Genomic DNA, 24,714 nt, shown 5'->3' with positions numbered 1-24,714 from the left:
GAAATTTTTAAAAAATTTAAATTTTTAAATTAAAAATTTAAATTTAAGGAAAGTCCTTAAAACTAAGGAAATTTTAAAAGATATCCCTCTATTCTCTTTGATTTATTGCTTCCAAGTAGCTTAATCATCAAATCTGTAATTGCTAAGAAAAAAATGGAATAACCAAGATGTGTTGTTATAAAATTTGTGCAGCTGGAGAATGTGGAATCTGTCTAGTTGGTTGAAAATCTCTCCTACCCTTTCCCCTACACATGGTGATTGGATGTTTTATTCTCTATGTTTAATGAAAGTTACATTTGTTTTAGACCTATAAGTCATTGAGAATGCTTAAGTGACAGGGTTTTGTGAGTGTGTGTGTGTTTACTTAGAAATAATCATATGAAAACTCAGTCCTTGAAGTGAAATCATATCTTTCTAATTAATAGTGAAATATTCACATAATGAAATATAAGTCATCTGTAGCAGCTGATGTGGAGCAGCTGTGAAGGGAATGCCGTACAATCACACAGCTTCTTTCCAGAAAAATAACAACAACAATTAAACCAAAAAACTCTGTAGCAGTTCAATTTGCGGGCTCCAGACTTAGGATTTTGAAGTCTTTTTCTCTTTCCTAAACCAGGCCTTCATTACCTATGGATGAGTGGGTTGTGGGAGAGAAGTGGGACTTGTTCCCTTGTCCTGCCTCATTTGGATTTCAGTGAGACTTGCCCTTCCAGAGGGATCTAATAATAGTATTAATAGTTAACGTTTTCTGCAGGCTTACCATAGGCCAGACACTCAGGTGTGTTCTCCCCAGCAGGATGCGGGGAAGTTGTTTACCACACACACCTCCCTGAAGCCAGGCTACAAGCCTGACCCTGGGCTCTGCAGTCCTATACAGAGATGAGACTTCAGATGGGAAGCAGGCAGTAAGAGGAAGCAGGCCCCAGTGCCCCTTCTGGCTTTGGCCGGGGCGGCATGGTTTGGGAATTTAACATCTAGCTTCAGATCTGAATCTCTGAAACACCAAAGAGATACCTGATACACCTTATGAAGTGTCTGTGCTGTTTCCTCCAAAGTACGTTTTTTTGTTTATAACTCAGAACCCCGCATGATGTGTAAGTCCAAAATTACATACAGTAAAAATTGCACCTTGGAATTCTCTATGCCACACATCACGTCCAACGTCACACCTACGGTGTGGCGTGTCTGCATGTTGAGGGGTCACCTTTTGTGTCAGGCGAGGCTTTAAATACCAGATCACTCTGAGCAGCATGCTCGCTCGCGCTGAGAGAACCTCACAAACCCCGACCCTCTGGGGCACCGCCCAACCTAGCCTCTCCTCAGTGTGCACTAACTGGCTAGTGAATGACAGGGCTTAAATTGCACTTGCCTTTGCTGATATTGTGCAGGATTTGCACATGTTAAAAGTGCTAATAACGTGACTTTCTGGTATTATGCAGCAAAAGAGAGGAGGCTCTAACGGTAGAGCTTTTGTAAATGCCTGGCAGGCAGCTGTCTAGATTGCTGGATCTTTCTAGAACAAGCTTCCTGGTGGTGCTAACTCCACCATACATCCTGAGAAAGTCATTGAAACTTCCCGGCCCTTATGCCAACATGTTCCTTTCTTGGTCCCCTGAGAAAAGCTGTGAGAGATACAAAGCTTTGAGCTTCTTATGAAATATCCTCCTTAATCATTAGAGACTGACATATTTTACACTTAGCTGGAGATTACCATTTGGTAATTTTCCACAGCGTCAAATAAATGTCCTCTGTTTTTTGGTATCAGACACAGTGCACGGAGTATGAGACTTTGACAGCGGAGCCAAAGCTGTAAGAGACACACTCCTTGTTGGCCCACGTACACATTCTGATAGGCATTGTGGGTAGAATAGATAGGTCTCCCCTCATCGTTCACTTAATTTATCTTTTTCTTTCAGGCCATCATCTCTCAGCAAGGTGACACATTCGCTTTTGATCTGGAAACCTCTGCTATTGCTCCTTTTGTTTGGTTAGATGTAGGAAGCATCCCTGGGAGATTCAGTGACAACGGTTTCCTCATGACTGAAGAGACACGGACTGTGTTATTTTACCCTTGGAAACCCACCAGCAAGAGTGAACTGGAGCAGTCTCTTCGTGTGACTTCCCTGATGGATATTTACTGAGGGGTTGCAGGTGGTATTTTTAGCGGACCCTGGAATAAAGCCTTTCTAAGGCACTGTCTGGAGCTGAAGACACCCAGAGACAAGTTGAGGAGGCTGGGAAGTGTGTCTACCTGCCTCCACCTGTCTGATTCATGACTCTGAAGAGTTTGTCCAGTGCGTTCTGTCAGGGAAGGTTGTTTACTCAGGTGATATCCTACAGCAAGGCCGTGGTTCAGCGTTCTTCAGCCTCTGCCAGGCCTGTGATTTTAGCCGTCCCCCTACAGCTCTGGCACCATGTGACCCAGTTATAACCCAACCACTCTTCCTACCCAGAAAAGGAAGTCCCCTCATAAAGTCCTGTCAGGGAATCACAGGAACATGACGACTGCAGTATCTGTGGAGCCAAATTGGAAGGCTGTGAGGTTTATGTAAGCCTCTCATAGTTAGCCCTGAAAAATAGTGAGTAATCAAAATGAAGCTGCTTTGTTATTACTCCCTGAGGAAATGGAGGTTCAGCTGGCACAATAGAGATTTCTGGATAGTAGCCATATTGGTTGTCAGAAAGTTTGGGGAGTTGATTGTTGCCATTTGATTACTTTTTTGGATAGGATTCTCTTTTCATTTGTGGGTTTTGTTATAAAGTATCATTTTGACTGGGGCACCTGGGTGGCTTAGTCCGTTAAGCATCTGACTCTTGATTTCGGCTCAGGTCATGATCTTAGGGTTGTGGGACTGAGCCCTGAGTCAGGCTCTCCACTGGCTGTGAAGCCTGCTTAGGATTCTCTCTCTCCCTCTTCCTCTGCCCTTCCCCACATCTCTCTCTCTCTCTCAAAAAAATTGTTTTGACAATAACCGCTTTTTTCAAAGTCTATTTAGAGTGGTCCTCCTTTGAAAAATAAGCTCACATTGAAATGGACATCTCTGTGGTCACTCTGAAGATTCTTGAGTATCCTAACATAAGTTGTTACCCGTAATTATGTGTGAGTTGTAGATGTGGCAAAATCCAGTGAACTTCCCAATTCAAAAGCTGTGAATTAGATTTATATTTGTTGACTCTGGCAGCAAAGTGTATTTCTTTTAGCTTGGGTTGAAATCATTTTTACTGGATGCCTGGGTGGCTCAGTCGATTAGGTGTCTGCCTTCAGCTCAGGTCGTGATCCCAGGGTCCTGGGATCAAGTCCTGCATTGGTCTTGCTCAGCGGGGAGCCTGCCTCTCCCTCTGCTTCCCCGTTTGTACTCTTTCTCTCTAACAAACAAAACGATCCTTTTAAAAAATAAGTCATTTTTGTTAATATTGATTAATTGTAAGTTGCTATAAAATTATTATATATGATCATGTTTATAAATTGTATTCATAATGAAGCAATTGGGGCAAAATGTTAATGGGTGGAGGTATATAAGAATTCTTTTCTACTGCTTTTGCAAGCTTTCTATAAGTTTAAAACTATCAAAAAATAAAAGTTACATAGATTGCATTGACAATGTGATGTTTCATCTGTGGCTTAGTCATTCCAGAAACATTCATTTGTGTCCATTAGTGTGCTGGGCATTGATTTCCCTTTAGCTCTGGCCAACTTTTTATTCTACTTGATAAACTGGGAGAGTTTAAGAAACTTAGATTAAGGTATTTGAGTGGTTTTCCCTGGGAAGAATCGTGTAATTGGCTATGGAATGGAGTGGCAATGAGAGCTTGGCTCTAAATCAAGCCTAATTAGATATAGATTTGGTTTGAAACCTGAGAAAGTTTAGGTCATGGTTCATTGACTAAAATGGCAATAAATGCAGGTGATCCAGGCCTCCCTTCAATATCTAAGAGTTTCCTCACCTTATGTGTTCAGCTATTTCAATATATTTATAAAAGTCTTATGAAAGCCTGGAGCTTGGGGATGCATCTTGGAAGATTCTTAATAAATATATAATTTTCTTGTCAATGTTGAAAATCCTGTCTCCATTAAACTAGAGAATTTTCTAGGCCAGTCACCCTGTGAGGTGGGCTTTGAAATTGAGGGACCAGAATTTATATCTATATATTTAATATATAGTTCTGCCCTTACCAGCTCTTCATCAAGTTATTTCACTTCTGTGTTCAGTTTTGTGATGGTGAAATGGGAATAAATACACTGCCCTTGCAAGTTTGTCTTGAAGAATGAATTTAAAATTTAACGTGAGGGCTAGGCCCTGTGCTGGCCCATAATAAGGGCCCTGCAAATGGAAGCACCATCCTGGGCTGGGGACCTTCCTGTCCTAGGCAGGGCTGGGCTTCTAGCCACACTGACACGGTTTGGAGTCCAGGTTCTGAGGCGTGTAGGTTATTGTGAGCTCTGCTGACTGCTTGACCTGGACTTTAGTTGTCTCATTGGTAAAATGGAGATAATAATCTCTAACCCTCAAGGTAGTTGTGAGGAACAAAATAAATGCTAAGTAAATGGTGGTTGGATTTTTTAACATCATAATCATTATTATCCAATTAATACATGATGCGAGAGTAAAAAATAAAATAAATTTAAAGGCAAATGTGTTCCAGACTTTTTTTTTTTTTTAAAGTGGTCTCCATGCCTATTGGAGCCCAGTGCAGGGCTTGAACTCATGACCCTGAGATCAAGACCTGAGCTCTTACCAAGAGTCAGTCACTTAACTGACTGAGCCACCCAGGCGCCCCTCTAGACGTACTTTTAAGAGGGGAAAAAGATACCAGAAAATAATGAATCTGTAAAGGAAGACTCAATGAATGAATAGACATGAATGTATGCAGACAACAACTGGTACAAGAAGAGAAATGTGTGTATGCATATTATTTCTGTAAGAGAATGGTGACCCTGGAAATGGTCTCCACAGCTCATGTGTGGCACTGTGTTCAGTCATCTCTACCATTTTAGTAGATTTTATTTTGCCACATGTACTTACTCTCAGCTTTGGATTTCTGAGAAGACTTTTCTGCTATGCAAACGAATAGAATGGAAAGAGCGGGATGGGGTCCTTCTGCCATGCTGGATGCAAAGCACATTCCAGAGAGTGTGAGATGAAGAGAAGTCCGTTCACTGGATTCCATCTTTTCATTTGAGAACCAAGAGGACAATAAAAATGGTAATTTCCTCATTCACATTCACTGTAACTCTTCTTATTTCTTTTTCTTACTTGACTTTTCATTGTGAGAGGTTTTCAAACCATGGGAAGTCACTTGGAAAATAAATAGGAAGATTGTTTTCTCTCTCGGTTGGAATGAAAGTGAACTGGTGCACAGGAGAAATAAAGCTGAGTTTCCCACGCATTCCCAAAGTGACAGGGACCTGAGACAGAAAGAATCATCCCCTGGGCTCTCAGGAAACTTATTCCCAACTTGGTAAGATTTAGGGAGAAAAACAAGTAGGCGTTATTTGTGCATGAAAATCAAAGCATTTCAAAATCTTTCCAGGCTTCTTGTTTTGTAATAGACTTATCAGAGGGTATCAACCACTTGATGGTTGATAGTGTATAAGACCCTAAAAATCACAGGCAAAACCAGTATTAAGACACATCTATGTTCTGACTGTAAAACCTGTCTAACTTAAGAATTTATTCATTCATTTACCAAGCATTTATTATTTATTTAGCAAGCATATTACTGAGCATTTATTACCAAGCATTTATTATCTGAGCAGCAGGCACTGTCCTTGTCCCTGGGAGTATTGCAATGAAAAAAGGCAGACAAGTCTCTCCTCTCACCGACTGTCCGTTAGGGGTGTTGTCAAAAACCGACCTCTGTGCTTCAGGGCCAAAAAAGAACTCAAAGACAGAGTTTGGGATGAAGAGGAACAAGAGCTTTATTGCTTTGCCGGGCAAAGGAGGCTGCAGCAGGCTATGGCCTTCAAAAACTGTAAGCCTCCCACCCCCACCCGCAGGAAGGTCTGGGGGGTTTGTAGGGAGATACAGGATCTAGCTGGTCTAGATACAGGAATTGTGTGAGCGTCCAGCCTCGTGAGTCCTGTTAATTCTTCTCAGGGTGGGTTCCTGAAACAAAAGGCTAAGAAGGGAGGAGAAGAGGTTTGTGGAAGAGAGGAAATAGGTCACTTTATTTTTTATTTATTTATTTTTAAAATTATTATTTATTTTTAAAAATATGTTTTTTATTTGACACAGAGAATGAGCTGGGGGGAAAGGCAGAGGGAGAGGGGGAAGCAGGCTCCCATCTGAGCAGGGAGCCCGAAGCAGGGCTTGATGCCAGGACCCTGGGATCATGACCTGAGCTGATGGCAGACGCTTAATGACTGAGCAACCCAGACACCCCTATTTTTATTTTATTTAAAGATTTTATTTATTTAGAGCGAGTGAGCAAGGGGGAAGAGCAGAGATGAGGGAGAGAAACTCTCAAGCCAACTCTATGCAGAGCACAGAGCCTGATGCGGGGCTGAATCCCATCACCCCGAGATCATGAACCGCGCAGACATCAAGAGTCAGATGTGCAACAGACTGAGCCACTCTGGAGGCCCCCCGAAAAAGGTTACTTTAAAATCGAGTTCTGGGGGCGCCTGGGTGGTTCAGTGGGTTAAAGCCTCTGCCTTCGGCTCGGGTCATGATCCTGGGGTCCTGGGATCCAGTCCCACATCGGGCTCTCTGCTCAGCAGGGAGCCTGCTTCCTCCTCTCCTTCTGCCTGCCTCTCTGCCTACTTGTAGTTTCTGTCTGTCAAATAAATAAATAAAATATTAAAAAATAAATAAATAAATAAATAAAAATAAAATCGAGTTCTGCTGAAGCACAAGTGCAGCTATTTTGATTTTTGTTCAACATAATGCTTTTAAGCAGTTTCAGGGGGTGACAGACAATAAGCAAACAGACAAATAAGGCCATTTCAGCAGGTGACAAGACCTATAGGGTTAATGTGACAGTGATGGGGGAGCAATGCAAGATAGGGCTGTCTCGTTCAAAACTTTAGGTTTTGTTTTGAAAGGTTAGGATAAAATACAAATGAAAAAAAGTTTTTCAGTTGAGAAAAGAGTCTTTAAGGCCTTCACCGTGGTTAATCCTTAAGGAAGGAAAAGCACAAGACCAGGTAGTTAGCAAGGTTGGACTCCGGACTTGGGCTTGGTAGGCCGAGGCTGGGCAACCTGACAAGACATCTTTAAGCCTTGAATAGGGGCCAAATCAGGAATGTGCTTTGCAGAAGTAAGGGTCCTGCATCCCTGTGTCAGGTTTTACCACTACCTCTCCTTCTATCTCAGTAATGGGTTACTGAATCCTGCCATGAAAAAAACGTTTGCAACAATAATGCATCTCACTGGCCTAGGTCGAGTCCCAGCGTTTACACAGGATTTATTGAGCAACAACTTGTGGCGCATTGTGCTAGGAGCATAGTACAAAGTACAGAGCTGTACAAAGGATGACAGTAACACCGAAGTGACCTGGAGTTCCCAGGAAATGGGACGTCGGGCTCATGGAAATTTCTGGTTGAATACTAGTACTCATTTCCTATCTCATCATCCATGTGCTAGCAACCCTCTTGTTATTCTGTTAGTGTTACTTAGGCTTTTGTAAAATTTACTGGATCCTGAGAGACAATTCACATATTCGCCACAGTTGGGGTGGACATGATGGGCCGGCCACCCTACCTCCTTATCTGCCTCTTCTCTGCTAATAGAGGTGACTCTGTTTCTAGCCCCAGGGACTGAACTGTAATTGGTTATACTAATTCTGTTCTTTGCCAATGACTGGTCTAGGATGAGGCATGTGACCCATTTCTGGGGAATGAAACACAAGTTGACACTTACTGGGGTGGGAAGGTTTTCCTGCCTAACAAGAAAGAGACCTGAGGAGGATCACCAGCTCTGCTGTTGGGTGAAGTTCAGAAGTTGCTGCTGAGTGGGGATCTGACACTGGGAGCTGCTATAGCCTTTTTGTGAGCTTGAGGAAACACTTGTGACACTGGGGCATATCAGAGATGTTGAGCTACTGAGCTAACCCTGCAGTCATCTAACTCCAGTCTTCTTATGAAAAATAAGGCCCTATTTGTGTAATCCAGTTGTCGTCAGGTATTCTCATTTTATAACCCAGGTATCCTAACTGATAGAACAGTTGAGGGTGTGGGCTTTGAAATCAGACATAACTTATGTTTCCATTCCAGACCCACCACTAGTAGGCTGTTTGACATTGCATATTAATTACTGAGTCTTTCTGTACCTTAGTTTCTTCATCTTTAAAAATGGGAGGGGGTGCCTGAGTGGTTCAGTCAGTTAAGTGTCTGTCTTCTGCTCGGGTCATGATCCCAGGGCCCTGAGATAGAGCCCTGAGTCAGGCTCCCTGCTTAGCGGGGAACCTGCTTCTCTTTGTCCCTCTGCCCCTCGCCCCTGCTCATGTTCTCTCCTCTCTCTAATAAATAAAAATCCTTTAAAAAAATGGAGTAATATGGGGCGCCTTGGTGTCTCGGTGGGTTGAGTCTAACTCTTGGTTTCAGCCCAGGTAGTGATCTCTGAGTTGTGGGACCAAGACCAGCACGGAGTCTGCTTGGGATTGTCTCTTCCCTCCTCCCTCTGCCCCTCTCTCCCCACCCCTGCCCTCCTATCCACCCCAGCTCACATGCTTTCTAAATAAATAAATAAAATCTTATGAAAAATAAAAATCAGAGTAATCAAATAATAGTACTAGTGAGGACTAAATTGGATGATGCCTAGATATTGATAGCACACAATAACTATTCAACAAATGTTGGCTATTATAATTATCATTTCCTCTGTGTTAGGTCATCAAAGAAAGCCTAGGCAGGTGGGCAGAGAGGGAACTCGCTCAGGCACTGGGTGATGGTTGGGAACAGTATCAGCCAGAGTTGCTGTTGGGAGGGAGGAGCCAGCAATGGCACCTAGAAGAGGAGAGGTAAAGACCTTGATTCCTTCCCAAAGCTTTAAGCTCATCACCCTCCCCGGTTCATCCCGAAGGTACAATTATAGAAAGTGTGGGTCAAGTCACAGAGGTCATATTTGGCCAGCAGATAATTTTGTTGGCACAAATAGTGATTTGAAAAGTTGAATTACTTGCCAACAAGGGAACATTCCATGTGAAATCTAGATCTAGCTATCTCTGATCTTGTAATGATACAAGAAGAGAAAACCACTGTTTAATCCAATCATAGGTATTCTTACTTTGTACTCAGAGGCATTCAGACAGATGCAGGCTTGAGCTTGGAGGTCAGACACAGCTGGGCCTTGGCGCAGGTAGGGTGGATGCTGAGGTTTTCTCTCAGCGGAGGGCCTCCTGGTTGTCACTTGCCTGCGCTTGAATGTCTTCAGTAAGGAAGGTGGTGGAGGCCTGACTGGTCCAGCTGAGTGAAGGAAGAACCCTGCTCTTTTATCATGGGAAGCCAGCCCAAGCCGGGTGATTGGAGTGCTTCCCCACCCATGTTTTTGATGGCTTGAACAAAAAGATTTTTATCTCATTGAACTTGCAAATGCAACGAACTAGATTTTCCCTTGTTAAAGATCCAGATTTTGTGTGTGTGTATGAGTGTGCACACACACGAAGGCCCCAGCAGTGGCTATGAGCTCATGCTCTGATATGGAACCTCCAATATGCAAATTTGGCTCTAAATCATACTGAACCTGGACAGATCACTTAACTGCCACACTTCTGTTTCCTTATCTTTAAGATGGGGTTAATAGTAATTTATGATCTCATAGGATTGTGAGGTTTAACTAAGAGGTGGGGAGTATTATGCCTAGGATGGGCGAGTAGTAAATGCTGGCTTACGAGGTTGCCCTGGATGGAAGGATCAGGCCTAGGGGAGTTTACATGTTTCTTGCCAAAAGAAAAAACAATCCAAGTCTTCTCTGCTAAGGGAAAATAATCATCAGCTTCTGTGACCTGAATTGAAGAAAAAACATTCAGGCAGAAAGCCCAAGAAGTTTCTAATTCCCTTTTCTTGTAAGCCTCTTTCCAAATTTGTTCAAGTAAAAAAAAGTTGAGTAGCAAGAGGCAGACCAGCTGTTGCATGATTGTGCAAAATTCTGCTTCTTCCAGCAGAGGCCTCCTGTGCACAGGAAATGGGGCCGGTGGCAGTTGCTGGCGGTGGGGGCGGCGGGGGGGGGGGGGGGGTGTGTGCGGTGGGCCGCCATAGGCCAGGGCACTGGTTTCCAGGAGGCTTCCCCTGCAGAAGGTGCGGAGAAGAATCTGGGGAAGAATCTGGGTGCCTGAACAGCCTGCCCTTCCCTGCCTCAGAATGCTGGACGCCGGTGCCCTGGAATGGAAGAGTCTTCCAGGAAAGAAAGAAAGAGAAAGTGGGTGGGGGGTGTGGAGGATGGGGGGAGAAAGGAGGGTGGAGAAAGAAAAAGGCAGAAAGAAAGAAAGGCAGAGAGAGAAAGAGAAAGGAAACGAGGAAGGAGAGAGAAAGGGTGAGAGGAGGAAGACAGGCAGGCAGAGAAGGGAGGCAGGGAGAATAAATAGGAGGAAGGGAGGCAGGGAGGCAGAAGGAGGGTGGAGGAGGGATTATGATCTTTAACCCTATTTTAATTAGGATGGGTCATGAAAACTTGGCATAAAGCCTCCAGAAGAGGTGATGGAGGAGAGGGAAGTCAGATGTGCTCTTATAAGGCGCGGTAACCGGGAGCAGTGGGAAGGGACAGAAACCCCAATTAAGGCGTCATCTGAAGAAAGGCAGGACCTGCTGGTAACAAAGAGGGAGATCTGGAGACTGGCTCAGGAGGCGGCCATGTGGGCATGTGGGTGACTCGCTGCCCACACATTCTTTCTTGAATCTTTAAATCCGGAGTCTCTTTGCCTTTCAGAACTAAAATGGTCCCTGGCTCATGTTAAGTGTGCTTATGTTGATAGTCACTCAAAAGGTGCTCTGGGTGAGGTGGGGGAAGGAGTCAGGGACCAAGGGCAGCTTTGACCTTCCCAGACAAAAACAGGACTACGGGGGCCCAGGGGCGAGCAAACGCTTCCTGGGAGGCCTGGGGCCCCTGCGGAGGAGGGGGAGGTGGTCTCAGGTGTGGCAGGAGGGGCACAGCCTGGGACTTTGGGGAGGAGATGCGGTGAGGCTTCCCCTGGCTGTGATTTCTGGCCCTTTGGCTTCTCTGGCCCAGGCTGCCCTTCGGCTGTGCGGCAGGATTCCACATTAACTTGGGGACCCTTGGGAGAATTTGGATGCCCCGGGTGAATTGTTGAGGGAAGGGGAGGGGGAAGAAAACGCAGAACGGGGCTGAGAAGCAGCTCCCGAGAGCCCCAAAGCAAAGGAAGTGAGAGAGGCTGAAAGGAAGGACGGAGGAGGACAGCCGGTGTGACCCCCTGGCCCCGGGTGGTGGTGGTGGCGGGGGCTGCTCGCAGGGACTGGTGCTGAGCGCAGCCGGCCTGGCCGGCTGCTGCTTTTCCTCCGCTCTGACAGCCTTCAGTGCCTGCACTTGGCCATTTTCCCTGCCCTCTCCTGGGCCTGCCATTGTGACCTTCCCCTTCCGAGCAACAGTAGGTTCTGGAAGGGGCTGCAGCGCCAGTCCAAGGAGGGTAGTTAGAGCACTGAAGGCCGAGTCCAGCCCTGTTTCCACTAGACCAGGAACCGACAGGGACATGGGGGCTTTGCTATTTTGTGAAAGAAAGGCGGCAATTAAAACCCCTCCCTGTTTGCTTCTCAGATTGTTAGGAGAATAAACATTTGAAAATATTGTGTAGATCAAAGTTTTAGATTTTGTTTTTGGATTTTTTTTTTTCCTCCCAAAACTGCAAAAGGAAATTTATTTCAAAAGCCAAAGGGAACATTTACATTTGAACAAAGTGATAAAAAGGTGCCCTGTAAAAGAAAAAAAAAATCTCTGAAGTTTCTCATTTGAATTTCTGAAACAAAATAATTTGTTGTTGATTCTTGCCTTAGGAAAGGGAAGGGCAACCGCACAACAGTTTTGAAATGAAAAAAAAAAAAAAAAAAAAAACCCAAAAAACAACTTACTGCCTGCGAATAGTCCCAGCAACCCGGTTGTCTATAGTATGCAGCATGAACTCATAACCTCCTCCCATCCTACACACTCCCCTCATGTGCCTGGAGGTTTCATCTGACCACCCCAAGCATCAACCCTGCTTCCTGAATCCTAAGATGGACCCCCAGGAGAAGGGGTTTCTAGAATTCTGTTTCATTTGCTCTTCTTCTGGGCTGGAGGGATTATTATTCCCCTAAGAACCCACTTCTGCTCCTTTCCTATTCATCCGAGAAATGCCTGTTCTCTGCAGATCACAAGGGAGATAAACTTGCTTGCCTTTCTCCTTTGGGTGGATCCCAAGGACCATGATGCCTTGAAGACTCTGAATCTTGGCATCAACAAGCCCAAGGTCTGTTGTTAAGGAACTACAGACCCCAGGGGCTGGAGAACAGGAGTCCTCCTTGAGTCAGTGCCAGGGCAACAAGCCCTTGCTGTAATTCTCCCCCATCCTACCTAGTCTAATACACTTGATTATTTCTGAGGATTTCCGGAAGAGGAACTGTGACTGTCCTTACAGTGCATCTTTCATTCTTAATCCTGGGAAATGGTTTTGCTTTTGGTTACAGCCAGAGTGAGTGAATGTTTGCACACAACTTGGAATTAGAAAGAACCTTCAGGTTCAAGCTCCTCCTTCAGTCAGGTAAAGAATTTTGATCTGTGCCAGACCCTGGGACGTGTTCTCCAAAATCATTCCTCCTAATATAGGGAACAAAAGTTGATCACCCCCATCACCTCCCTGCTCTTGGTCCCATGGCTGTGGGACTTATGTTCTTCTCTGGGGCCATGTGAGAGGAAGCGCTCCTTTCAAAACTCCCACATGTACTCCTCCATGCTCCTTTCCCCTTTCAGCTGACTGGGACCCTGGCAGCCGAGGGTGGGAGGAAGAGCGACTGTCAGCCAGCGTCCTTTCATGACTAAGTGGAAGAGACATACCCTACCACCCACCCCTGTCCCTGCTGCAAGTGTGGCTTATGAAACCACCTTATTGCAATCAGGGGATCCTGTGGTTAAAATGCTTTATGTGTGCCTTAGTTTACTCATCTGTAAAATAGGGACAAATTTTTCTTCACAGGGTTTTCAGATACGTAATACTAGTAAGTGAATGATGACCACCTATTGTAGTGCCTGGCACGCAACAGATGCTCAAAAACATCTTGACTGAATACATATTTTCATTCCTGGAGGATTGTTGTGATATTTCAATGAAATCATCATTTTGGAAAGAGAGAGATCATTGTGGAAGAGCTATTTGCTGGAAGCGAAAAAATGATACTTCAGCCCCTTCCTCCCTCTCATTCTAAGAAGCTTGAACAATGTGTAGAACTCGTCTTTTGTCCAGGGTAGTGCAATCAGGCCATTGCAGACATAATGGAATCCACAATAATGGAAAATGAGAGAATCCATTTAATTTCAAGCCCCTCTACAGTGCCTCCCCCAACCAATGGACAAGAATTTATAGCCTCTGGGATTGGTGTTTAAATGAAACGGCAGGCTATAGTGAGGATTATAAAGATGAGATGCTTCCTATTGTAGGTGTTTAAAAAAAGATGACAACTTGGATGATTTACTTAGGTGATCTTTAAGATACTGCCTAGCTCTAAGTTCTGTGATGCTTAAGAAAATAAGCAGCATTTTTTTTTTTCAAGTAATCTCTATGTCCAACATGGGGCTTGAACTCACAGTCCTGATATCAAGAGTCACACGCTCTACTGACCGAGCCAGCCAGACCCTCAAAATAGACAGCATTCTAGCTTCACCTTCTCTTTACTCCTGTGCCTCCCCAAGCCCATTACCTGGGGAAGCACAAATCAGAAAGAAAATTTCCCCAGAAGCACAATAAGGAGAAAGAGATGCTCCTAGTGACCTCCTGTCCATGAATAATTCATACTTAAGCATCTTAGCCTGGTTTTAGAAGGAAAATCAAGCCAGGTTAACATTTAAGCAACAAGGCTCTTCAGTGATATTCCAGATTCATTTTGTATTTCTGTTGAGGTACCTTATGACTCTATTATCATATAGAATTGTATGGATTTTTTTTCTTTCCCTTTTAAATACCACCTTTTTCCTTGTAAGGTCTTCAGACATGGTTAAAGAGTAACCCGTGGAATCTGACAGATCTGGATTTAAATCTGGGGTGAATTAGTTAATATTCAGATTATCCATTTCCTCACTCTAACATTGGGGTTAAATATGTACCTCAGAGGGATGTCTGACAATTATCATTTAGAAATCATTAATGCAAAGGGGATTGCACATCGATCTGCCTGGCTCCTGCCTTTCCTTTCTCTTGCTAAGGTGTCGAGGGTCTGGTTTGTGAGGCTGCCCTCCACGGCGTGACGAGGGCCATCTGTGCCCCATTGGACTACTGCAGGGGACTCAGGTGGGTGACGAGGGCCTCCTTCTGCCAACAGAGACTGCCCCTCCTGCAGAAGTCTAGGTTATGCCTGCAGAGTAAAGATGACAAAGTTCTGAGAAAGCTATTTTTAAATGGCTTCCTGCTGAGAGACCGGCTTTCTGGGAAGGTTGATTTCCGGCCCATTGTAGCTTTCCACCTGATCTCCCGCGTTCCTCCTGGTATTGATCCCCATCTGCTGGTACACTATGAAAGACACTCCTTCCTCAGAGGTACAGATAGCGTTGATAGCCTTTTTGCTCAAGCACCATGCAGAGGCTCAGGCCACACTGAGATCTGGGAGGTGGGAAAGAGGAAGTTTCCAGAACAGAAGAGAAACAGGGCTTCTTATTGAAGAAGGGGAATGTTATTTTTAGTCTCGGCATGAGTTGCTTAGTAGTTCCTCCTGGAGTCAGCTTCTCTTTAAAGTGGCTTTCTGGTATGGGAGCTGTCAGGTTAGAGCCCTGGAGAATGTTAACACTCTGCGTAGGACTTACAGCATCAACCACGATTTTACTCGTGAATCTGCCATTTGCATAGGGCTCGCCTGAGCGGCTTGTCTCTGCTTGGGCAGCAGTGGCTGAGGCAGCCTGAAGGTTAGACAGGTGTGACTCAGTGGCTAGCGACTGGAATCATCTCAAGGCTTCCCTCCCTCAGACATCTGCTGGCGGTGCTGGTGTTGGCCATGACCTCAGTGAAAGCTGATGGCCAAACACATACGACGTGGCTTCTCCATGTATCCACTCGGCTCCCCACAGTGTGGTAACTGGGTTTCAAGAGGGAGTGACATGGGGGGTCCGGGCAGAAGCTGCACTGCATTTTCCAACCTAACCTCGGAAGCCATTTACCATCAGTTCTACCCTTTCATAGGCCTACAGTGATGAGGGAGGAGCACAGACCCCTCCCTCAGTGGGAGGAGTGTCGGCCTCCATCTTGGAGACCCGAGAGCTGCTGTTGGCCAACTGGAAAATGACCATCTGCCACAGAGAGGAACAGGGGAGGGACAGTGTCATGGGCTTGTTGCTGGAGAATTAAGGAAATTAAGGTTTTTTGTTTTTTGTTTTTTAAAGATACAACTTTCAACAACTGGAAGAACGGATTGGAGCATGTGGAGAAATGGCAATGTAATAAAAAATAGAAGTAGAATTTAAAAAATATTTTCATTTCTTTGGGACACACTGTGAAACGAAGAACCCAAACTGTTCACACCAAGAACAAAGTCTTACTTAAAAAGGCCTCCTCTATTTCAAGATTATTTATCCATGATTTTTAGTATTTCTAGTATTTTTATGGTTTCATTTTTGGTATATTTGGAAGTCATTTTGGTGAAAGAAGGGAAGTAGGAGTTCAGATTAACTTCTTTCCAGTGATTAACCAGATGGAACATCTTATTGATTAACCATCTTTTCCTCATTGATTTGAAATTTATTATATACTAAATTCCTATATATTTTGGGGTCTACTTCTGGACTCAATTATCTTAACCTATCTTTTTGTCCTCACCAAGATAATTCTCTAGCCCATTAGCTCTGGAACTAGACAGAACTGGATATACACTCAGAAGCAGCTTAGCCACTGCCTACTTGAACTCTTGGGGCTCAATTTCCTTTTCTGTATGTTGGGGATAATTCCGTACACTTGATTGGGTTATCTTCAAGATTGCGTGACTTCATAGGTTGAGCAAAAGTGGTCACCATTAGCTCTCAGCCTCTGTGCAGGTTGGACTCCACGAAAGCCGGCTCTGAGAGGGAGCCAGGGTAGCCTGGGATCCAGGCCTGTGCAGGCTGGGGGAGGAAGCCGTCCTGGGCAGGCGGAAGACCCGAGCTGTGACGCAGACCCCAACAACAGCTCAGCCAGCGAGAGGGAGCTCTGGAGCACAGACAGCCCTTCACCGTCGTCCCAGGGGCTGAGGAGCCTTTGTATGCCACATCCATCCATGTTATTCGGGGCCATCAGGGCCAAGAGTGTGACCTGGTGGGGCGGCTCTCTGTGGCTGAGGCAATCCCCAAAGGAACTGACAGGTCGAGAGGCCTTTGGCCAAGTATGCTCCCGGCGGCTGGGTGGATGCGGCCTTTATTAAAGAGGGTTCTTGTTTGCGTGTCCCAGGGTTCATCAGAGCACCTCCTTAAAACGCTTTTCATGTCCCCTCTCCCTTGTTTCCAAGCCTCTGAGTGAAGAGAAGTCAGCCAAGCTTCCTGCTGGAAGGCTGCTGGTCGCAGGCCCCCCTCCATGTGCTGAGACCACAGGACCTGAGGCAGTGCAGGGGCCCTGAGAGCACCCTGATGGGTGCGGGGGCCCGGTGTCCCGCGAGGCGGTAGGAGGTGAGGCGGCACAGCCAGAATGAAACGAGCCAAGCGAGGAGTCGACAAACCCAAAGCCTTCATCTCAGCTTAAAACACTGCTCTTTTGATCATTTTGGGGGGGTTCATTTTTGGGTCAAAAACTGGACTCTGAAGGGTTATGTGAATGTGATAACCGGGCTGTGGAATGATCCCATGATTATAAGGAATCATCTCAGAAAAGTATTTCTGGAGATCGAACAGAATGAGGTAACCAATTTGCTTTTCCTTTTATTATAAAAGTAAAATAAAAAATAGCATTTATAAATCCAACATATTTTCCTTTAAAGTATTTGATCTAAAAAACATATTTACAATAGCAAAATGCAGAAAAAGGGGTAAAGACCATTTGCAGCACTGATTGTAACCGTGTTTACATATTGACATTATATGTTCTGTTTTTGAATCACATAGATAACCACATCAGAAAAAGCAGTAAAGCCTTTTTTTTTTTTAATTATATACCAGGTAACTTTCATTTAAAAATATCCCTTTTCATAATCCTTAATCTGAATGCACGACAGTGCTGTGGACGGCCAGCGAGAACACCAGGTGGGGACCGGGTCACCTTTTAATGCCAGCGGGAATGCGGGGGTGTGGGGGCAGCAGCAGTGACAACGGGAAGCAGCTGGGAAAGCTCACTAAGCCAGCTTGCCCACGGGGAGGCGGCAGGCCAGCCAGGCATGGTGACTGCTCTGGACTGTGTGTTCGTGGACTGGACTAGTAACATTCCCGTGAGAACCGAGAAAGGAAGCCAACTGCAAAAGGCCTTGAGTGAAATTCCGAGAGACGGAGGCAGGCTGCTTTTCCTCTGAGCACCTGTGGATGCACTTCGCCTTCCTTCTTTTGGACAAGGGTGGAATTTCAGAGCTTTGGTTTACACGGTGTGGGGGAACTGCCAGCAGGCTAGATTTTGCCCTCTATGGGTCCTTCCTGCCCGTACTCGTGGGGCACTTTGTTAAGAGTCAGCAAGGAGCTGCCGCTGGTCAGAGACTCTGTAAAGCTGAGTTTGCGGAAGGACGTCTCCACGCCGCTGTCGCAGATGCTGTCGTCTCGGACCTCGTCTGGGGAAAGAAGCACAGAGTCACTGGGGCACAGCTAGGGAGAGGGCAGAGCCTTGGCTCTCCTACACCTTTTAGCCCAGGCAGGCTCAGAGTCTGGGTCTAAGAGGCTCGTGGGCGGCTCCTTTCAGCTTCCACAGGCCACCCGCCTGTCACTCCTGCCACCTGCCTGTCGCTACTGTGCTCGGTGGCGGCCGACAGAGGGAGAACCCCGGGCAACAGAAACACCATGAAGACATCAGAATTAGGCAAATGTTTCCACATCTCTTCCTTACCATCACGTTTATCAGAATCCTTTCTGAATTCTCTTAACTCACAGTGAGCCTTCTTTTTCTTAGAAATCAGGTATATTTTTCCAACCACTGTCTTACCTATTTTCTAGCTGGGGAAATTGCTGAACCCAGGCAAAATAAATGTGTGACCGAAGTAGGAACTAAAAATGAGATATCTCTCTGGGCCTCACGTGCTATTAAATGCTACTCATTGCTTCAAAAACATTCTCATAGCAGAGAAAAGATAAGGTGATTATGAAGAAAAGGAGTCTGTGATGAACAAGTAGGTCACACTCTCCTTGTTGAGAAGCGTCTTTCAAGATGGGAACAATGTGGAGTTATTGCCTATAGAGAAAAAGTGATCAGAGAAACAAAGTCTAATATACACAAATCAAAATGCTATCTTCTTGTATACTAAATTTTGATATTGAAATATTAAGACCTTAATGGCAGTGACACGCTGTTGTTTTTTTACTAATTTAGTAGATTTATTGACTGATTTGATTTATTCGGTCACCCAATCTTTACTGGGTTTCTATTATGTGTAGGAGGTATTTTAAAAATAACTACAAGTCAGGGACGCCTGGGTGGCTCAGTTGGTTAAGCAGCTGCCTTCGGTTCAGGTCATGATCCCAGCGTCCTGGGATCGAGTCCCACATCGGGCTCCTTGTTCTGTGGGGAGCCTGCTTCTCCCTCTGCCTCTGCCTGCCACTCTGTCTGCCTGTGCTCGCTCTCTCTCTCTCTCTCTGACAAATAAATAAATAAAATCTAAAAAAAAAAATAATAACTACAAGTCAGAGATCAAATCAGATTTTAAAGATATAAGTATTTTTCTATTTCTTTGTGTAGAAGGAGCATCAGGTCACGACATAGGAGATGAGGGCTATTTTGCTGGTGGACATTTTATTCCTTCCAACGTGTGCAACATTTGTCCTTACTCTCCTAGAAGGGCCCCTGACAAGGTGACCCCTTGGGCTGACACTGAAGGGCAAGAAGGAGCCACTGGGTGAGGATCTTTGCAGGCAGGGGGTCCTGAGATGGGATCAGACTTGTGAGCAGAGGGCTTGGGGGACAGTGGGTGCAGGGAAGTGGGGCAGGAGGAAAGGCATATGGAAGGGATTTGCGAGAGATAATGGATAAGTGACACTGCCTTTGTTACCTCTCTCTCTTCAAAGCCTTGAACAGTGCTAGACACACAGGATGTGCTCATTAAAGATTTGGTGAGTGGATAAGTGAACTGGAAGGTATACAACAGGTACAACATAGCACTACTTTTTAAAAAGACTCTTGTTGCTGAGTGGACTGAAGGAGGAGGGGCAGACCGGAAGCAGGGAGACTGACCAGGAGCTGCTGCAGGAACTGAGGCAAGAAATGAAGGTGGATGGACAAGGGAGGCTGTCCCAGAGGAGGGGCTGGGGCTGCGTATGTGCTGCCTTCGAGCAGCAGATGTTCACAGGTGAGGCTTGGATTTTTGTCCCAACCTCCTGGAGGATGGAGGAGCTTCTGCCTGACATGGCCAACCGTTGGTCTTTCAAGGATGAGGGAATTCTAGCTGCTGCCATGTTCTCGGTGGGGACTGACAGAGGGAGGGTCCAAAGAGAGAAAGCACGAGTGGTTGTTGAGAGAGTTCGAGAACACATTTGCAGGGAAACAAAGGGTTACTGGGCTGCTGGGAGTCTGTTCTGGGACGTGTTTCAGGTGGGGGACAGAGGGTCAGTGCTGGGGGCCGGGAGGAGGCACAGGGAGAAGGTGAAGCCACTTCTGGGCTGGACGGGAGGAGCTGAGGGTGCTGTGGTGGGAACCGCGGTGTCATCTACAGTCTGGGGCCAGCCCTGGCTCTACAGGCCCTGCTCTGTTAGTTCTTTTCTCTCCTTTACACTTAAGAAGTGAGAGAGACACTATTTGCCTTAAGTAGCCACATCATTGTTTTCAGTATTTATTTTACTATTTACTACGTAGTATTTACTACAAATCCAAGTGACTCATGGGTCATGGGACTGCTCCTGGGGACAGCACCCTGCCTGACCAGCAGCATCAGGAGAGGCTCAGAAGGTAGAACCCATGAGCTGTGGAGGGAGATGGACACACCGGACAGGGTCCTCAGGGGACGACAGCCACAGCTCAAGACATGGAGGACACAGCCTGGGAAGCAGGAGGTTATCTCCGATGCTTGTTCTGTTTTTCCCTTACCTACTGGCGACCTCGTGGAGGCAGGTGAGAGGGGCAGCGAGAGGGTTTGAGGCGCAGCCTTCCCGGGGCCGGGGGCCACGGTTCCTGGTGTGCAGAAGGCTGCCTGGATCACTTCGATGGCTTCGGTATAGCCCATCTGTCTCAGGGCCTCCACCAGCTCTCTTATTGTGCCCCCAGAGACCTGCGAGAAAGACAGGCAGCGTGTGTTCCTGAGCGGGGAGCCAGGAGCAAGCAGGCAGGCCATCCCCACGACACCCGCCCTGCTCGGCCCCTGCGGGCGCCCGGCGGCCTGGAGGGCTCGGCGCGCAGATGGCCACGGAGACGCGCGGCTTCATGTCGGGCTTCTTGTGTCAGCGCAGAGACCACTCAGGAAATCACAGAGAAGTGGCTTCCAGTAAGCACGGAGGACAGAGAGGGAGAGAAGTGCTGAGGCGGTGAAACTCTGCCTGCCATGAAGGTCACGCGGTATCCCTGTTGGGGTTGAGGCTCTGAAAACCACCGAGAAACCAGAGCTACAAAGGAAATTCTCAGTAGACCAATGATTTCACCTCACAGAAAGCTGCTTCTGGGTCCTGACTGGGGATCACGGCATGTTCTTGGGGACGGGAAGATAATGCATGTGGATCACAGTCTATCACGGTGGTTCAGGCGGCCAAAGTTCTGTGACAACCCTGACCTTCTACCTAGGATTTCTGCAGGAAATCTCAAGATATCTGAAAACTGCCTTCTTACGAAGGTGGGTTTCCGCCCTGGTCTGGGTCACTCTCCCAGGACATGGTCATGACTGATTTTCCACCTCCTCGGGAGGGGACCATGGCCAGGTCAGTGATGTTAACAGACGAGAGTCAAGTACAAGGGTGAGGTGATGGGTTACCTCATAGTTGTCCATCAGAGTTTTAGAAGGAGCAGGACTCAGCCGGAAGGCATTATTTAGTATCCCCAGACCTAACTTCTGTGCCAGAGTCGCCCAGTTTTTGTCTGGATCAGGGATTTCTAGCAACTTGTAGAGCTGCAGCTTTGCATCCTCAGTCAGCTGTTTCATGTCTCCTGAAGGAATGAAGAAGAAACACAGCTGTGCTAAGCGCCCAGAGACACTCTGGAGGGACTGAGCACGGCTGCGCTGCTGCCCTCAGCTCCCAGTGGGAGCCAGGAAGCTGATTTTCTAGGAGCCGGCAGCAGCCCAGCCAAGTAAGGGCAGTATGCATGTTTTAGCAGATCACAGCGGACAGGCTCCTTTGCATACATCCAAGGAGCTTTTGATTCTGGAATAAGCCACCAAGCCTTTCACAGCACAGCCTGGCCAATGCTGCTTCTCTCTCAGCCCTTTAAATGACTGTGTGGAGGGAATACCGGTTAAGAGCTCACCTTGCGCAAGTAAATCATCAGATGTAAACTCTGGCTCATAGGGTTTCCCATTTAATATATCAAACACCTGTTGGGGAGAAAACCGTGGAGAAACATTACACATTAAAGGGACCCGGACGGAGTCAGTTTCTTTGTAATAAACTCACTGTGTCCTCCTGACGAGGGCCTAGCACCCTAAAGATGGAGGAATGGGAAGGAGTCGGTCCCATGACCCTCAAAGTCGTGACAATGCCCTTTGGACAAAGAAAAGCCCTGGGGGCTCTGGGGCCAGGAGGCGGGGCTCTATAGGGGCTTCTGAGGTGGGTAGGAAGGCCCAAGCCAACCTTGCAGAGAGCTGGCACCACAGTACTTTTAAAGGACAAAGACAGAACAGTCCAGGGGCGCCTGGGTGGCTCAGTGGTTAAAGCGGTTGCCTTTGCCTTGGGTTATGATCCGGGGTCCTGGGATCGAGCCCCACATCGGGCTCCCTGCTCTGTGGGAAGCCTGCTTTTCCCTCTCCCACTCCCTCTGCTTGTGTTCCCTCTCTTGCTGTGTGTCTGTCAAATAAATAAATAAAATCGTAAAAAAAAAAAAAAAAAAGGAAGAAAGAAAGAAAAAACAGTCCAGGCCACCAGATCGGCCACGTGTTGGTGGGAGACTCGTCAGTAAGTGATGTGTGTCTGAGAGCCCGGAGGAGAACTGGGCTTACTCAGAGCTGGAAGCTGGGCCTCCTCGCTGCCCCCTCCTCCCTCGGGAAAGGCATCTGGAACGAAGTCTATAGATGTGATCAGACTGGGGTATAGTAATGCTCACAAAGCTGGATGTTCTCTTCCAGCACCAGCTGCATTTTAAATTGAGGGGACAGAAAAGCCTTAGGTTAAAAGGAAAAACACAATTCCGTAGCTATGGAGACCTTTCTCTGCTCTGCAGTCACTCCGGACTCGCTGACTTCACTAAGGACAACATGGGGTCACTGAAGTGGGTTATCTTTGTGTGTTCTGTGGTGAGGCTTCTGGGAAAGCCAGGTGCTCAGCATTAAAGGGGAACCGTGTGGTCTCTGCCAGGGTCACTCAGCTCAACACCACGGGCCTCGAAGAGGCAAACAAGCAGTTTTTGGATGTGGAGCAGCACTTGGCCCTAAGAAAGTCGATTTTGTTGTGTCAGAGATGTGTCTGATGTTCGTGTCCTCCCCCTGGCTCTTCTTCCTGGCCCATAAAGACCTACTCACTGCTTTTCACCCTCAGATCTCAGGTCACTGGAGTTTGGAGGAAGAGTTTAAGTCTCTTTACTATGTTTATAATTATTAAAATCCTCAGAAGAATCCCTGGGTTCTTTTTATGAAAAGAAATCACTTAGCAAAATTCTAAGCAAACCGCAACATTTCTCCTAGCTTCAGAAATGGACACGGGAACCATTCTGGTGTGAGCTCAGAACGGGAAACTCTTGCATGAATTTTGTGTTTTCTCTTGCGGAACCCTCTCTCACAATTTAACCGTGATCTGATTAGGCACACACTTTCACACTCATAACTCCGCTGACCTAGATCTTTCATGGATAGGCTTTTCAAGATAAATATGTCTCTTGACAAACAGACTTTCTTAAAAATAAAAATAAAAGGATTGTGCTTTGGGGAATAAAGACCCAAGAAGACCATCTGTTCTTATAATCCCGAATCATTAGCTCCCTCCAGAGCTGCGACCAAACAGACGGGAACCACACTCACCTGCCAGTTGGTGGCCATGTCTAGAGGTGTGGTTCCAGGCACGACTCCTTCATCCTCTCCATCTTTTTCCCAGGAGTCATCCAGGTCATAGAGAGGCTCAAAGTTCTGCACCAGGGGATCTGCGCCTGTTAAGTTACACAGCACAGTAAGCCCCGATCTTGTCGACTCTGAAATGCCTGCAGAGGTCACATGTCCAAAGGTAAAGCACAATAGCTACTTGAGGCAATTACCGGGATGATTTTTAATACATGAAACATGCTTCTACCAAACTATTCAGAGATCTTCTTTTAAATTCTAATTTATTTTGACTGTAAAGATGTCTGATGATACCCTATACAGCCAAGGACGTTTTCAAAGACAAAAGACTTGGAAGTACCCTGACCCTCACATTTCACTCTTTAGGACAGTTTTCAACTGAAAGAGGCACCTTTAAGCTGAGGAGTAGCGGCAGTGATTTATAAGGGCTGGGCTGCCTCCTCAGGATTCAGGACCTAATTTAACGTTCAAGTTCATGCCCACCACTGCACATGTCTTAGGTTATTCTCTCACTTGCTCAAAAGAGCAAACTTTGCTGTATAGGGACAATAGGCTCACTTTTATTCCTGGGTACAGCACTGCCGGGGCCCCAATCCTTAAACGGACAAACACCACAAAAACCTTCTCCTACGATGTGTAGTTATTGATCTTGGAAAAATGCAGCCTGTTTCTTAATGTGCAGCAAGAAAACACCAAAAGTCACTCAGAGATTAGAGCTAGTTACCTCTTAGAGGCTTAGAAACTATTTTTATGAGAGCGTTTAGTCAGCTGTCTAACGAACAGTAGTCAGTTCAGTACACCCTTCTGGGAAGAACTTGTTTTTATCTTGCTGGGCGATCATTTGCTTTGTGCCAACTTCAATAATAGGAGAGGGCCAAATGAGAGTCAGGGAAGGAGCTTCGCGCTGTTTCTTACTTCAGCCTTCCAGCCCCCACCTGATCCAGGAGGCAGGGAGGGCCATCTGACCACGGAAAACACAAGAGAAACTAAGAGGAATGATGTATGGGCTGATGAATGCTGGAGGAGCTGAGCTCAGGTCCTGAAGTGACCTTCGTCATGACTGGGAGCTCAGCACTAGGTTTTTCATCCGAGTACCTTCATTTATGTCATGCAGACACTGTTTTCGCTACTCCTTTCATGGGGTATTAAGAATTTAAGAGAAATTTTGAAATGGTTTTAGGTTCTTGTCTGAAATCATTTTTTAAAAAGATTATTTATTTATTTATTTGACAGAGAGAGAGAGATCACAAGTAGGCAGGGCGACAGGCAGAGAGAGAGAGAGAGAGAGAGAGAGAGAGGGGAGGAAG

The 24,714-nt window shown here is 46.2% G+C and overlaps 2 protein-coding genes and 1 long non-coding RNA gene across 11 annotated transcripts in view; 2 read left to right on the top strand and 1 right to left on the bottom strand.

The window, feature by feature from the left end:
- MANBA (mannosidase beta) overlaps nucleotides 1–5,223 on the top strand; it is a 122,075-nt gene extending 116,852 nt beyond the window's left edge. For all 4 annotated transcript variants that reach the window (XM_047718098.1, XM_047718099.1, XM_047718097.1 and 1 more), the window contains one exon: nucleotides 1,920–5,223. In XM_047718098.1, the coding sequence (XP_047574054.1) occupies nucleotides 1,920–2,144 (225 nt within the window). In that variant the 3' untranslated portion in view covers nucleotides 2,145–5,223. The remainder of the gene's footprint in view (nucleotides 1–1,919) is intronic.
- The window catches only part of NFKB1 (nuclear factor kappa B subunit 1), a 140,814-nt gene that overhangs the window by 4,477 nt on the left and 111,623 nt on the right, over nucleotides 1–24,714 (bottom strand). For 5 of the 6 annotated variants that reach the window (XM_047718094.1, XM_047718095.1, XM_047718092.1 and 2 more), the window contains 5 exons: nucleotides 23,372–23,496; nucleotides 21,670–21,736; nucleotides 21,179–21,351; nucleotides 20,305–20,485; nucleotides 16,996–17,845 (listed from right to left, as the gene is read on the bottom strand). In XM_047718094.1, coding sequence (XP_047574050.1) covers nucleotides 17,688–17,845; nucleotides 20,305–20,485; nucleotides 21,179–21,351; nucleotides 21,670–21,736; nucleotides 23,372–23,496 — 704 coding nt within the window. In that variant the 3' untranslated portion in view covers nucleotides 16,996–17,687. Of the gene's footprint in view, nucleotides 1–5,258; nucleotides 5,263–16,136; nucleotides 16,143–16,995; nucleotides 17,846–20,304; nucleotides 20,486–21,178; nucleotides 21,352–21,669; nucleotides 21,737–23,371; nucleotides 23,497–24,714 lie in introns of those variants that run through there. The other variant, XR_007125178.1, reaches the window with a different exon arrangement.
- LOC125093226 (uncharacterized) lies at nucleotides 14,352–15,598 on the top strand. The gene is made up of 3 exons (XR_007125179.1): nucleotides 14,352–14,430; nucleotides 14,983–15,204; nucleotides 15,313–15,598. It is a non-coding gene; the product is annotated as an uncharacterized LOC125093226 (long non-coding RNA).

This window comes from Lutra lutra, chromosome 2, assembly GCF_902655055.1.
Source record: "Lutra lutra chromosome 2, mLutLut1.2, whole genome shotgun sequence".
Taxonomy (NCBI): Eukaryota; Metazoa; Chordata; class Mammalia; order Carnivora; family Mustelidae; genus Lutra; species Lutra lutra.
This window is presented reverse-complemented; position numbering and strand designations above follow the sequence as displayed.